This window comes from Nerophis lumbriciformis, linkage group LG17 (genome assembly GCF_033978685.3).
Source record: "Nerophis lumbriciformis linkage group LG17, RoL_Nlum_v2.1, whole genome shotgun sequence".
NCBI lineage: Eukaryota > Metazoa > Chordata > Actinopteri > Syngnathiformes > Syngnathidae > Nerophis > Nerophis lumbriciformis.
In genome coordinates this window covers 8,287,515-8,302,048 of record NC_084564.2, presented here as the reverse complement: position 1 = coordinate 8,302,048, position 14,534 = coordinate 8,287,515, and the positions used below count along the sequence as shown (strand labels likewise).

General features: G+C 39.8%; 1 protein-coding gene across 1 annotated transcript in view; it reads left to right on the top strand.

The window, feature by feature from the left end:
- LOC133614430 (protocadherin-16-like) overlaps positions 1-14,534 on the top strand; it is a 211,590-nt gene that overhangs the window by 154,333 nt on the left and 42,723 nt on the right. Inside the window, exons 3-9 of the mRNA XM_061972373.1 lie at positions 3,160-3,348; positions 3,809-4,040; positions 4,114-4,350; positions 4,573-5,601; positions 6,046-6,233; positions 6,302-6,398; positions 12,144-12,301. Of these exons, the coding sequence (XP_061828357.1) occupies positions 3,160-3,348; positions 3,809-4,040; positions 4,114-4,350; positions 4,573-5,601; positions 6,046-6,233; positions 6,302-6,398; positions 12,144-12,301 (2,130 nt within the window). The remainder of the gene's footprint in view (positions 1-3,159; positions 3,349-3,808; positions 4,041-4,113; positions 4,351-4,572; positions 5,602-6,045; positions 6,234-6,301; positions 6,399-12,143; positions 12,302-14,534) is intronic.

The window sequence follows — 14,534 nt, the reverse complement described above, 5'->3', positions numbered from 1 at the left end:
ACTTTGTTTTTCTTGATGTCATCTCGGGTGTTTTGTCACTTTTATTGTTTTTTCCCTTCTAAATATCCTCCAACTAGCACACATTTTCTTCTATTTTACTAAGGTCATTTACAAAAGTTAAAAATGTTATGCTCCATAGACGTATGAGAAGGTATCCAGTAACTAACGTGTCCGCATCATGAGATTGACAGCATGAATCCATTTCCTCTATTTTACGAAAGTAATTTACATAATCAAAACATTCTAGGCTACTAGGAGCTAGCAGCTACACAACAGCTAAGCACACAATAGCACACAAGCTAGACTTAGGTATTAATCATTGCAGCTTAAAACAGCACATTTGTCGACATAAACGAGTATCAAATGACTAGAGTTGCATATTACTTACACATGCAAAGTCTCCAAGGCCGGAGCGTATCAGAAGGTATCCAGTAACTAACGTGTCCGCATCATGAGATTGACGGCATACATCCATTTCTTCTATTTTACTAAAGTAATTTACAAAATCTAACAATTCTAGGCTATATAGGCTACTAGGAGCTAGCAGCTACACAACAGCTAAGCACACAATAGCACACAAGCTAGACTTACGTATTAATCGTTGCAGGGTAAAACAGCACATAAACAAGTATCAAATGACTAGAGTTGCATATTACTTACACATGCAAAGTCTCCAAGGCCGGAGCGTATCAGAAGGTATCCAGTAACTAACGTGTCCGCATCATGAGATTGACGGCATACATCCATTTCTTCTATTTTACTAAAGTAATTTACAAAATCTAACAATTCTAGGCTATATAGGCTACTAGGAGCTAGCAGCTACACAACAGCTAAGCACACAATAGCACACAAGCTAGACTTACGTATTAATCATTGCAGGGTAAAACAGCACATAAACAAGTATCAAATGACTAGAGTTGCATATTACTTACACATGCAAAGTCTCCAAGGCCGGAGCGTATCAGAAGGTATCCAGTAACTAACGTGTCCGCATCATGAGATTGACGGCATAAATCCATTTCTTCTATTTTACTAAAGTATTTTACAAAATCAAACAATTCTAGGCTACATAGGCTACTAGGAGCTACCAGCTACACAACAGCTAAGCACACAATAGCTCACAAGCTAGACTCACGTATTAATCATTGTAGCTTAAAACAGCACATTTGTCGACATAAACGAGTATCAAATGGCTAGAGTTGCATATTACTTACACATGCAAAGTCTCCATGGCCGAAGCGTATCAGAAGGTATCCAGTAACAAACGTGTCCGCATTGTGCAACTTACTGCGTCATGAGATTCACAGCATGAATCCATTTCTGGACGGTTAGTATTAAATATATTAGTGTTTATTATACCTACTATTAGAAACCAGTTATCTACATTTAAACCACATTCCCACCAGTGTGGGTGGCACTACCAGGCGCCAGGTGGGTGAGGTGTCTTGCCCAAAGACACAACGGCAGTTACTAACTCAGATGGCGGAGGCTGGATTCGAACCTTAAATTAAATAATCTGAAATAATCCTGTTGATAATGTATGGGATCAATATCGGCACTGACCAATACCCAAGGCTCCAATGTCGGCATGGGAAGTGAAAATGGGGTAAATTTTCAAAATAAAAGTTTTTAACTGCTAATTCATCAAATGCATTGTCTTGAACACAAAAAAAGCTAAGAGGTGAATGTTTTGTTCAGAAAGCTCAGCATTCTTTTTTTTTATAGCTGTTCTGGATTGTTTTTAGCAATTTCAATGTCCAAAATATATCAAAGTGGCCCCTGAGATCCTCCACACTATTTTGGAGGGTCCAGGTATTACTTTTCCGAGCCCCAAGTATTGGAAGGGAGAATGGACGCATTTTGGCCTAAAAACTGCCGATAACATCCATCCGCAGCCGGCAGTGTTTTAGCTACTTCTAAATCACTAATCCTTGTCTCCATGGCGACGAGCAAAGTATGTTTCTTACAAGTACTATTATCACTGTAGGACGAGTTATTGCTAAACATGCTTCACTACACACCATAGGAGGATAGCTCACCGGCGTCACCGCTAACAAAAGTTAGCGCTCCTGAGTGTAAACAAATGCCATGGGTGGATCTACACCTGACATCCACTGTAAAGATACCAAGTACAATAGCGTATCTAGTCGATACTATTATTGATATTTTTCCCCCTTTTTTAAAAATTCATATTATGTTTATAAACGTCCCTGGACACATGAGTACTTTGAATATGACCAATGTATGATCCTGTAACTACTTGGTATCGGATCGATACCTAAATTTGTGGTATCATCCAAAACTAATGAGAAGAATAAGTGATTATTACATTTGAACAGAAGTGTAGGTGGATCATGTTGAAACAGGAAGTGAGCAGATATTAACAGGAAATGAACAAGTAGATTAATAATGTTGACTTTTTTTTTGTGGTCCCCTTTATTTAGAAAAGTGTCAAAGTGTCGAAATACATTTTGGTACCGTTACCAAAATATTGGCATCGGGACAACCCGAGGTCCTGAGTATAAAATGTTGGGCTCTTTGATGTTAAAATGTATCTAACACGTGTTCCTGGGATTACGTTTGGTCCTTTGGATCCACGCTGATTGTACACTGAGAGATTTATGGAGATTGTTTGCGTATTGAAACACCCAAACAAATAAAACCTTCTCAATGGTGAACTTGAAAAGTGAGTCATAGTCCAACAGTACCAGTACCCACGACAAACAATTATATGTCTCCAGGGCTCTGATCCTGTAGTCAAGGACTGCGTGGCTGACGACTCGTAAGCTCCTTATTTATTTTTTTACGACGCCAGCACTTCCCGCCCTGTGCGGACGGCGGGCTCTTATTAAAGCCACACCACAAGCGAGCGGGACATTACAGGGTATAATGCGCCACGGCGAAGAAGCGAACTGTGTGGTATACCGCCGTCACCGTCCTTTGTAGACGGACGCCAGTCCCTCGAGCAGGCAGTTCTCCATGTTGGCATCCTTCATTCCCTGAGAGCCCACATCCTGCCAGAGATGTGGATCAAACAGAATCCAAAGATGCTTTCAAACGGCACCTGCTCCCATGGTCTTGTCTGACTAATTCACCCCGCGCTCCACTGTCAACCATGAAAGTGCCGGCGTTCAACCACCCGTGCTCTCTTCTTCTCAGGTGACGGCGACGGACGCAGACGGCGGCTCTTTCGGCTCCATCAGCTACTCCCTGGGCTCGGGCCTCAACAGCGCTGTTAGCTCTCGGTTCACCATCGACAAGGAGACCGGAGTCGTCTGCACCCGTGCCGCGCTGGATCGAGACCTGGGCCAGAGCAGCTACGACTTCACGGTCACTGCGGTGGACGGGGTGAGCCTTGGTCTTTACAGAAATAGTACTTTACGCTAATAAAGCCAGCAACACCGACCTTAGCCGGTAGACCTGGTCAAAATATTGCTATGAAAATACAAGCTGAGAAATGAAAGAAAATGATGGCCATGTTAAAGCCATTAGACCGGGGGCAAAAACTGCCTCTCCTGTCAGGCAGTAATATTTTATTGGCCGCCTCCTTTGTTTTTGCCACCTGGTCCAACTTAAACGGCTGCATTGTATTCCCCGCAAATGAAAAGCCAACGAAACAGACCGAGGAAAGACCTTTCGCCCTGGGTTGACCTCCCCCACGGGAGGCTATCAATCGGACCCGCAGGGTTTAGTCTCAGAGGTCACTCTGCATTGAATTGTATTTCCCTGCGCCATTAATAAGCTCTACTTCTGATTTATCCAAAGTGACGGAATGAAATGACAAGAGAGCTTCTTGTTCCTCGGACAGGGCGGACTGAGCACACTGGCCTACGTGAAGGTAGACCTGATGGACGTTAACGATAATAGACCCGCCTTTTACCCGCTGAGCTACGCTGTCAGTCTGAGCTCCCAAAGCGCTCCCGGGACTTCTGTGGTCCGAGTCACAGCCCAAGACCCGGACTCGGGGGAAAATGGCAGGATTACCTACCAAACCGTACATGGGGGCTCCTCTCCCTACTTCACTCTCAACAAAGACACAGGTTGGTGCACGGTCTTCGTTTTATAAACGTGTAGATTTCTAAATAGTTCCAATGTACGCTTTTGTTTGTGCAGGTGTGATCTCTCTTTCCCGGCCCGTCCACGGCAAGGCCAACACGGTCATACCGATGGTGATCTCAGCCCAGGACGGCGGAGGTCTGGTTGCCCTGGTCCATGCCAAGGTCAACATCAGCGTGGTGGCAGGTCTGGTGGCGGCCCCTGCCTTCGAACAAGCGCAGTACTACTTCACAGTTTCCGAGGACGTATTGCAGGGCACGGTCGTGGGTACCGTTCGGGCCAAAAGTAAGACAGGTAAGGTCCAGAACCACCTGTCAACCAGCTCTACACACACTAACCTGTAAATGTACATCAATCCAAAATTCCACTCTACAAATGTGTTTATAGAGTCAAATGCCAAGCGTTTATAAGTCCACCCATTAATTTGATAAATGGCCTCTTTGGAGCATGCCTAAGTGCTTTCACCGCAGCCTCCTGGGTGATGATAACTCGCCTCTGGTTTGTGTCTCGTTCCAGGCTCTTCGAGAGATATTGCCTACACCATCAGCTCCGGGGACCCCACAGGGTACTTCACAGTGGATCCCGACACCGGTGTCCTGCGCTCCAGTCTGTCCTTGGATCACGAAACCCAGTCGTCTCTAGACTTGGAAGTGCAAGTCCGCACCGGTAACCCCCCAGCCTTTGGTCAGACTCGCGTGCGCATCACCATCGAGGACGTCAATGACAACCCGCCTGTGTTTCTTCCCTCTTCCTCCGAGTCCCTGCTGCTTCCAGAGCAAACTGAAATGGGAACTGTCGTGTGTCGCATACAAGCTGAGGACAGGGACTCTGGAGCTAACGGCCAGCTCTCCTTTGACCTGTCCTCTCCGGTCGGTGTCCAGAGGACCTTTAGCATAGAACGCAGCAGTGGGGAGGTACGACTGGTAGGGGTCCTCAATTATGAAAGTATTCCCCGCTTTGATCTCCAAGTGATTGCCAAAGACAACGGAGTGCCTCAGCTGAGTGCTACATTCATGCTTGTGGTTCATGTTCAAGCAGAGAACGACCAAGGGCCAATGTTTGATACCCTCAGCTACCGAGTGGAACTAAAAGAAGGCACTCCAATAAATACACGCTTTCTGCGGGTCCGGGCTTTGAACAGAGAAACATCCGGCTCCGGTTACTTCAGCCCTCTTTCTTACCACCTGCGCCCGGATGGCGACGCCGTCGGCTTCGGCATCGCCGCAGACAGCGGCTGGCTCTTTGTGAAGAGCGCCCTGGACCGAGAAGTCAAGGACATGTATCTCCTAACAGTGCTGGCCACTGCGGGTCAGGGACAGCTGAAAAGGACCGGCAGCGCCACGGTGCGGATATCCGTGACGGACGAGAACGATAACTCTCCACGGCTCACACAGGCACGGATCTTCATGGCGGTGAAAGAAAACTTGCCGGCGGGGACGGGCTTCGGTCACGTGTTGGCGACCGATCGGGACAGCGGCCCCAATGGACGCCTTGGATACCGCCTACTGCACCCCGACCGCAACTTCCACATAAACTCACACACAGGTTAGTCATAAGAAGGGTTTTGTTTGGTGGACTTCTGCGTAGCATCGTGGCTTACTGGACGAATCAACCAGTAGCATTCTTGTTCCAAATTCTAAAGCCAAGGTTCAAATATTTCTTTGGTATTTACCGTGACACATTTCCCCCACAGAACATTTCAATTATTTAGAGTAAAAAAATAGTTAACATAGTATCTCCCTTACCGTGATAAATAATTCAGACGGTAGCAACAGCTCAGCATGGTGTTGTGCCTTAATTGGCCTGCTGACTCTGTTAGACCGTGGGAGGAAACATGTTCTCTGATTTGTGATCTTTTGGCAGCCTTGCAAGTCTCGGCAGAATCTGCCGAGCTTGCAATATGTATCGCACTTGCAGACGTGCATAAAAGCCTGCGCCACTGTCCTTGCCTGTACAATCGCCCGCCATGACGCCTCTCCTCTGCTACAGGCGAGATGAGCACCAGGGCCACTCTGGACCGAGAGCAGCAGTCCAGTTACCAGCTGGCGCTGGTCGTTCAAGATGGAGGCTCGCCCGCTCGCAGCGCCACCGGCACCGTCTTCATAAGTGTCCTGGATGACAACGACAACGCTCCGATATTTACCCACAGTCAGCCTGGGAAAAAGATGATCTTCCAGGTGACGCTACGAGACCCCAAAAAATGACACATGGTTCATAACTTAATATTTGTTTGTCTTGTCAACAGGTGTCAGAGGGTCAGGCCTCTGGGGTTCTTCTGGGTACCATACAAGCCAAAGACCCCGATGAAGGAGAGAATGGCACAGTTGTCTACTCTTTGTCAGGTACAATATCTAGTAGGAAACTACGAGTCTAGCATCTATGCTAAACATGCAACATGTGACTTAATGGAGCTAAAACAACTCCACCTATTGTATTGCCCACTTAAAAACTGAATTTAGAAGATGTTTTTCATTCACAGGTCCTTGTTTCCTTCCTAAACATTATTACTAGCTAGATAGCTAACTATGACTAGCTACCAGCTGTTGACTTAATTTATCTAAAACATCTCCCCCAGTTTCCTTGCCCACTTAAAGACTGAATTTAAAATATATTTCATTCACACATGTCCTCAAGTAACCAGCTAACTAGGACTAGCTACTATTTGTTGACCTAACGGAGCTAAAACAACTTAACTTGTTTCCTTGCCCATTTAAAAACTGAATTTAGAAAAAAAAAATGATTCCCAACAATTTAACCTGTTTCTTTAGAATTATTACCAGCTAGCTAACGAGGACTAGCTACAATCTGTTGACTTATTGTAGCTAAAACAACTCCAGCTATTTTATTTCCCACTTAAAAACTGAATTTAGAAGATGTTTTTCATTCACAAGTCCTTGTTTCCTTCCTAAATATTATTACTAGCTAACATTACTAGCTAACTATGACTAGCTACCAGCTGTTGACTTAATTTAGCTAAAACATCTCCCCCAGTTTCCTTGCCCTCTTAAAGACTGAATTTAAAATATATTTCATTCACACATGTCCTCAAGTAACCAGCTAACTAGGACTAGCTACTATTTGTTGACCTAATGTAGCTAAAACAATTTAACTTGTTTCCTTGCCCATTTAAAAACTGAATTTAGAAAAAAAAAATTATTCCCAACAACTTAACCTGTTTCTTTAGAATTATTACCAGCTAGCTAACGAGGACTATCTACAATCTGTTGACTTATTGTAGCTAAAACTACTCCAGCTATTGTATTTCCCACTTAAAAACTGAATTTAGAAGACGTTTTTCATTCACAAGTCCTTGTTTACTTCCTAAACATTATTACTAGGTAACTATGACTAGCTACCAGCTGTTGACTTAATTTAGCTAAAACATCTCCCCCAGTTTCCTTGCCCACTTAAAGACTGAATTTAAAATATATTTCATTCACACATGTCCTCAAGTAGCCAGCTAACTAGGACTAGCTACTATTTGTTGACCTAACGTAGCTAAAACAACTTAACTTGTTTCCTTGCCCATTTAAAAACTGGATTTAGAAAATAATGTTTATTCACAACAACTTAACCTGTTTCTTTAGAATTTTTACCAGCTAGCTAACGAGGACTGGCTACAATCTGTTGACTTATTGTAGCTAAAACAACTCCAGCTATTTTATTTCCCACTTAAAAACTGAATTTAGAAGATGTTTTTCATTCACAAGTCCTTGATTCCTTCCTAAACATTATTACTAGCTAACATTACTAGCTAACTATGACTAGCTACCAGCTGTTGACTTAATTTAGCTAAAACATCTCCCCCAGTTTCCTTGCCCTCTTAAAGACTGAATTTAAAATATATTTAATTCACACATGTCCTCAAGTAACCAGCTAACTAGGACTAGCTACTAATTGTTGACCTAATGTAGCTAAAACAACTTAACTTGTTTCCTTGCCCATTTAAAAACTGAATTTAGAAAAAAAAAAAATCCCAAAAACTTAACCTGTTTCTTTAGAATTATTACCAGCTAGCTAACGAGGACTAGCTACAATCTGTTGACTTAGTGTAGCTAAAACAACTCCAGCTATTTTATTTCCCACTTAAAAACTGAATTTAGAAGATGTTTTTCATTCACAAGTCCTTGTTTCCTTCCTAAACATTATTACTAGCTAACATTACTAGCTAACTATGACTAGCTACCAGCTGTTGACTTAATTTAGCTAAAACATCTCCCCCAGTTTCCTTGCCCTCTTAAAGACTGAATTTAAAATATATTTCATTCACACATGTCCTCAAGTAACCAGCTAACTAGGACTAGCTACTAATTGTTGACCTAATGTAGCTAAAACAACTTAACTTGTTTCCTTGCCCATTTAAAAACTGAATTTAGAAAAAAAAAAATCCCAAAAACTTAACCTGTTTCTTTAGAATTATTACCAGCTAGCTAACGAGGACTGGCTACAATCTGTTGACTTATTGTAGCTAAAACAACTCCAGCTATTTTATTTCCCACTTAAAAACTGAATTTAGAAGATGTTTTTCATTCACAAGTCCTTGTTTCCTTCCTAAATATTATTACTAGCTAACATTACTAGCTAACTATGACTAGTTACCAGCTGTTGACTTAATTTAGCTAAAACATCTCCCCCAGTTTCCTTGCCCACTTAAAAACTGAATTTAAAATATATTTAATTCACACATGTCCTCAAGTAGCCAGCTAACTAGGACTAGCTACTATTTGTTGACCTAACGTAGCTAAAACAACTTAACTTGTTTCCTTGCCCATTTAAAAACTGGATTTAGAAAATAATGTTTATTCACAACAACTTAACCTGTTTCTTTAGAATTATTACCAGCTAGCTAACGAGGACTAGCTACAATCTGTTGACTTATTGTAGCTAAAACAACTCCAGCTATTTTATTGCCCACTTAAAAACTGAATTTAGAAGATGTTTTTCATTCACAAGTCCTTGTTTCCTTCCTAAACATTATTACTAGCTAACTATGACTAGCTACCAGCTGTTGACTTAATTTAGCTAAAACATCTCCCCCAGTTTCCTTGCCCACTTAAAAACTGAATTTAAAATATATTTAATTCACACATGTCCTCAAGTAGCTAGCTAACTAGGACTAGCTACTATTTGTTGACCTAACGGAGCTAAAACAACTTAACTTGTTTCCTTGCCCATTTAAAAACTGAATTTAGAAAAACAAATGTATTCCCAACAACTTAACCTGTTTTTTTAGAATTATTACCAGCTAGCTAACGAGGACTAGCTACAATCTGTTGACTTATTGTAGCTAAAACAACTCCAGCTATTTTATTGCCCACTTAAAAACTGAATTTAGAAGATGTTTTTCATTCACAAGTCCTTGTTTACTTCCTAAACATTATTACTAGCTAACTATGACTAGCTACCAGCTGTTGACTTAATTTAGTTAAAATGTCTCCCCCAGTTTCCTTGCCCACTTAAAGACTGAATTTAAAATATATTTTATTCACACATGTCCTCAAGTAGACAGCTAACTAGGACTAGCTACTATTTGTTGACCTAACGTAGGTAAAACAACTTAACTTGTTTCCTTGCCCATTTAAAAACTGGATTTAGAAAATAATGTTTATTCACAACTTAACCTGTTTCTTTAGAATTATTACCAGCTAGCTAACGAGGACTAGCTACAATCTGTTGACTTATTGTAGCTAAAACTACTCCAGCTATTTTATTGCCCACTTAAAAACTGAATTTAGAAGATGTTTTTCATTCACAAGTCCTTGTTTCCTTCCTAAACATTATTACTAGCTAACTATGACTAGCTACCAGCTGTTGACTTAATTTAGCTAAAACGTCTCCCCCAGTTTCCTTGCCCACTTAAAGACTGAATTTAAAATATATTTCATTCATACATGTCCTCAAGTAGCCAGCTAACTAGGACTAGCTACTATTTGTTGACCTAACGTAGCTAAAACAACTTAACTTGTTTCCTTGCCCATTTAAAAACTGAATTTAGAAAAAAATGTTTATTCACAACAACTTAACCTGTTTCTTTAGAATTATTACTAGCTAGCTAACGAGGACTAGCTACAATCTGTTGACTTATTGTAGCTAAAACAACTTAACCTGTTTCCTTGCGCAAACAAATGCTAAATTTAAACACGTAACGTAAACGTGTTAGCGTATCGCTAATGCTATCGACGCTAGCTTGATTACATTACGATAGCGCGTGCAAATGTGCATGGAAACACTCCTACAGACATCACGCTTGGTTTAGCAAGTAAGAATGGTTTTAGTTATATTGTAAAACTTACAACCGTTGCTTGGAGTGACGAATGAAGAGTCTATACGAATAGGAACGCTATGGACGAATACTTCCGGTTCAAGGAACGAAACAGGAAGTACATTTTCCATCTGCAGTAATAATAATACTAATAATAGATTTTATTTGTAAAAAACACTTTACATTGAGCGAACAACCTCAAAGTGCTACAGTGTATTGAAAAAAATAAAAATAAATAAAAAGATAATAAAAAAATAAAATAAAATAAAAACTAGAACAACTTAATAGCTAGAACTAGTATGCATTTATCCATAAAAAGGCTTTTTAAAAAAAGAAGGGTTTTTAAGCCTTTTTTAAAAGCATCCACAGTCTGTGGTGCCCTCAGGTGGTCAGGGAGAGCATTCCACAGCGAGTGAGCGAGCTCGTCCAAAAGATGGCGGCGTAGCACAAACAATAACGCACCTTTTTTAGCGTGTCTGAGGACTATTTGCATACTTGCCAACCCTCCCGAATTTTTCGGTAGACTCCCGAATTTCAGTGCCTCTCCCGAAAATCTCCTGGGACAACCATTCTCCCGAATTTCTCCCGATTTTTCCAGCCGCACTTAAGGCACGCCCCCTCCAGGTCCGTGCGGAACTGAGTGAGGACAGCCTGTTGTCACGTCCGCTTGGCCAAGCAAAAAGTAACCACAGAACACTATACCGTTAGTGTTCTGTGGTTACTTTTTGGTTGGCCAACGGTTTACGTTGTATTGCGCACCCTGACGGCAAGTGTGGGAGTCGGTTCTGAAGTATGAAGTAAAGAGACGTAACTTCATCACCTCGCCTGGTTATTGACTCCAACCCAGAATATTACACTGCCCATACCTATGCTCCTTCAAAGGCTGTGCTGCTGGCTGCAAAGCATTGCACTTGCAAATACAACAATGAGTAGAGGAGTGTTATGTGTGTGTATATGTGTAAATAAATGAACACTGAAATTCAAGTATTTATTTTATTTATATGTATATATATATATAATAAAATACATATATATATATCGTATTTTTCGGAGTATAAGTGGCTCCGGGGTATAAGTTGCACCCGCCGAAAATGCATTAAAAAGAAGGAAAAAAAGCATATATAAGTCGCACTGGAGTATAAATCGCAATTTTTGGGGAAATTTATTTGATAAAAGCCAACACCAAGAATAGACATTTGAAAGGCAATTTAAAACAAATAAAGAATAGTGAACAACAGGCTGAATAAGTGTACGTTATATGAGGCATAAATAACCAACTGGTATGTTAACGTAACATATTATGGTAAGAGTCATTCAAATAACTATAACATATAGAACATTCTTTACGTTTACCAAACAATCTATCACTCCTAATCGCTAAATCCCATGAAATCTTATACGTCTAGTCTCTTACGTGAATGAGATAAATAATATTATTTGATATTTTACGCTAATGTGTTAATAATTTCACACATAAGTCGCTCCTGAGTATAAGTCGCACCCCCGGCCAAACTATGAAAAAAACTGCGACTTATAGTCCGAAAAATACGGTAGCTAGAATTCACTGAAAGTCAAGTATTTATTTTATTTATATATATATGTATATATATGAAATACTTGAATTTCAGTGAATTCTAGCTATAAATATACTCCTTCCCCCCTTAACACCCCCCCTAATCTCCCAAATTTGGAGGTCTCAAGGTTGGCAAGTATGACTATTTGTGGAAAACAAAACATTAGCCTTATATTAGCCGCACCGTTCTACAAGCCGCAGGGTTCAAAGCGGAAATCCAGTAAATGAGATTTTGGACCATGTTTCTTCCAGGTCCGAGGAGCGAGCGCTTCTTTCTGAACCCCAACTCCGGCGAGCTCCACTCGTCGTCCCCCCTCATCCACTCGGAGCGTTCCGAGTACGCGGTGACGGTGACGGCCACGGACAGAGGACTGCCGCCTCGGAGCGCCTCCTGCCCCCTCACCATCCAGGTCAGTGCTCGCCACTCACCCACCGGGGGCCCCCTCAGACGTGTCACCCTGACATGCCTCCCGCCCCCCCCCCCCCCTTGTGTTCTCCCCCCTGTCAAAAGAAATGGAAAAGTGGGCCTGAATCAAACACTCCCAGTGATGAGTGCCAGCTGTGCCACTCCGGCTCTTTTTTTTTTTTTAAAGAAACAGTAGCCTCCTTTCTGTGCTGAGTGGCAGCACAAAACGCTATTTAGCCTATTATTTTGCAGAAACTCCACACCGTGGAAGAAACGTGTTGCTTCCAGGAAAACTGACTCGCCGTATAAACAAATGTATAACTCCCTTTTTCCTAAGCGGGAACAAAACAAAACCATGACTGAAAGACATAATTATTCAATAATTGGATTAAACAGTGCAATGTTGTGCTAACCCGCTGATGCGTCCATTTATGTCCTTTAATCATCTTTGCAGGATTATTTCCTAAGCCTGTCATCTACACACAGACCCGTTTTTTTCCCCCCATCCAATGTGGAAGCAATTTATAAGTTGTCATGTCAGATAGCACCAAGGCTCCTTTTTACTCGATGACGTCTTCTCCGCGACGCAACCTTTTTCCTCCCATTCGTTTCAATGCCATAAATGCTCCAGTTGATGATTTTTGTGTGTTCAATTCATCGTGTAAGCCAGGGGTGCTCACATTTTTTCTGCAGGCGAGCTACTTTTCAATTGATCAAGTCGTGGGGATCTACCTCATTCATATATATAATTTATATTTACTTATTTATGAAATATATGTTTTTGTTAACAAGTTAAAGGTGTTTAATGATAATGCAAGCATGTTTAACACATATAGTTAATATTGTTAATACATTAAAGGTGTTTAATGATAATACAAGTATGTTTAATACATATAGTTAATATTGTTAACAAGTTAAAGGTTTTTAAAGATAATGCAAGCATGTTTAACACATATAGTAAATATTGTTAACAAGTTAAAGGTGGTTAAAAATAATACAAGCATGTTTAACACAAATAGTTAATATTGTTAACAACTTAAAGGTGGTTAAAGATAAAACAAGCATGTTTAACACATATAGTTAATATTGTTAACAACTTAAAGGTGGTTAAAGATAATACAAGCATGTTTAACACATATAGTTAATATTGTTAACAAGTTAAAGGTTTTTAAAGATAATGCAAGCATGTTTAACACATATAGTTAATATTGTTAACAAGTTAAAGGTGGTTAAAAATAATACAAGCATGTTTAACACAAATAGTTAATATTGTTAACAACTTAAAGGTGGTTAAAGATAAAACAAGCATGTTTAACACATAGTTAATATTGTTAACAACTTAAAGGTGGTTAAAGATAAAACAAGCATGTTTAACACATATAGTTAATATTGTTAACAACTTAAAGGTGGTTAAAGATAATACAAGCATGTTTAACACATATAGTTAATATTGTTAACAACTTAAAGGTGGTTAAAGATAATACAAGCATGTTTAACACATATAGTTAATATTGTTAATACATTAAAGGTGTTTAATGATAATACAAGTATGTTTAATACATATAGTTAATATTGTTAACAAGTTAAAGGTTTTTAAAGATAATGCAAGCATGTTTAACACATATAGTTAATATTGTTAACAAGTTAAAGGTGGTTAAAAATAATACAAGCATGTTTAACACAAATAGTTAATATTGTTAACAACTTAAAGGTGGTTAAAGATAAAACAAGCATGTTTAACACATATAGTTAATATTGTTAACAACTTAAAGGTGGTTAAAGATAATACAAGCATGTTTAACACATATAGTTAATATTGTTAACAAGTTAAAGGTTTTTAAAGATAATGCAAGCATGTTTAACACATATAGTTAATATTGTTAACAAGTTAAAGGTGGTTAAAAATAATACAAGCATGCTTAACACAAATAGTTAATATTGTTAACAACTTAAAGGTGGTTAAAGATAAAACAAGCATGTTTAACACATAGTTAATATTGTTAACAACTTAAAGGTGGTTAAAGATAAAACAAGCATGTTTAACACATATAGTTAATATTGTTAACAACTTAAAGGTGGTTAAAGATAATACAAGCATGTTTAACACATATAGTTAATATTGTCAACAACTTAAAGGTGGTTAAAGATAATACAAGCATGTTTAACACATATAGTTAATATTGTTAATAACTTAAAGGTGTTTAAAGATAGTACAAGCATGTTTAACACATATAGTT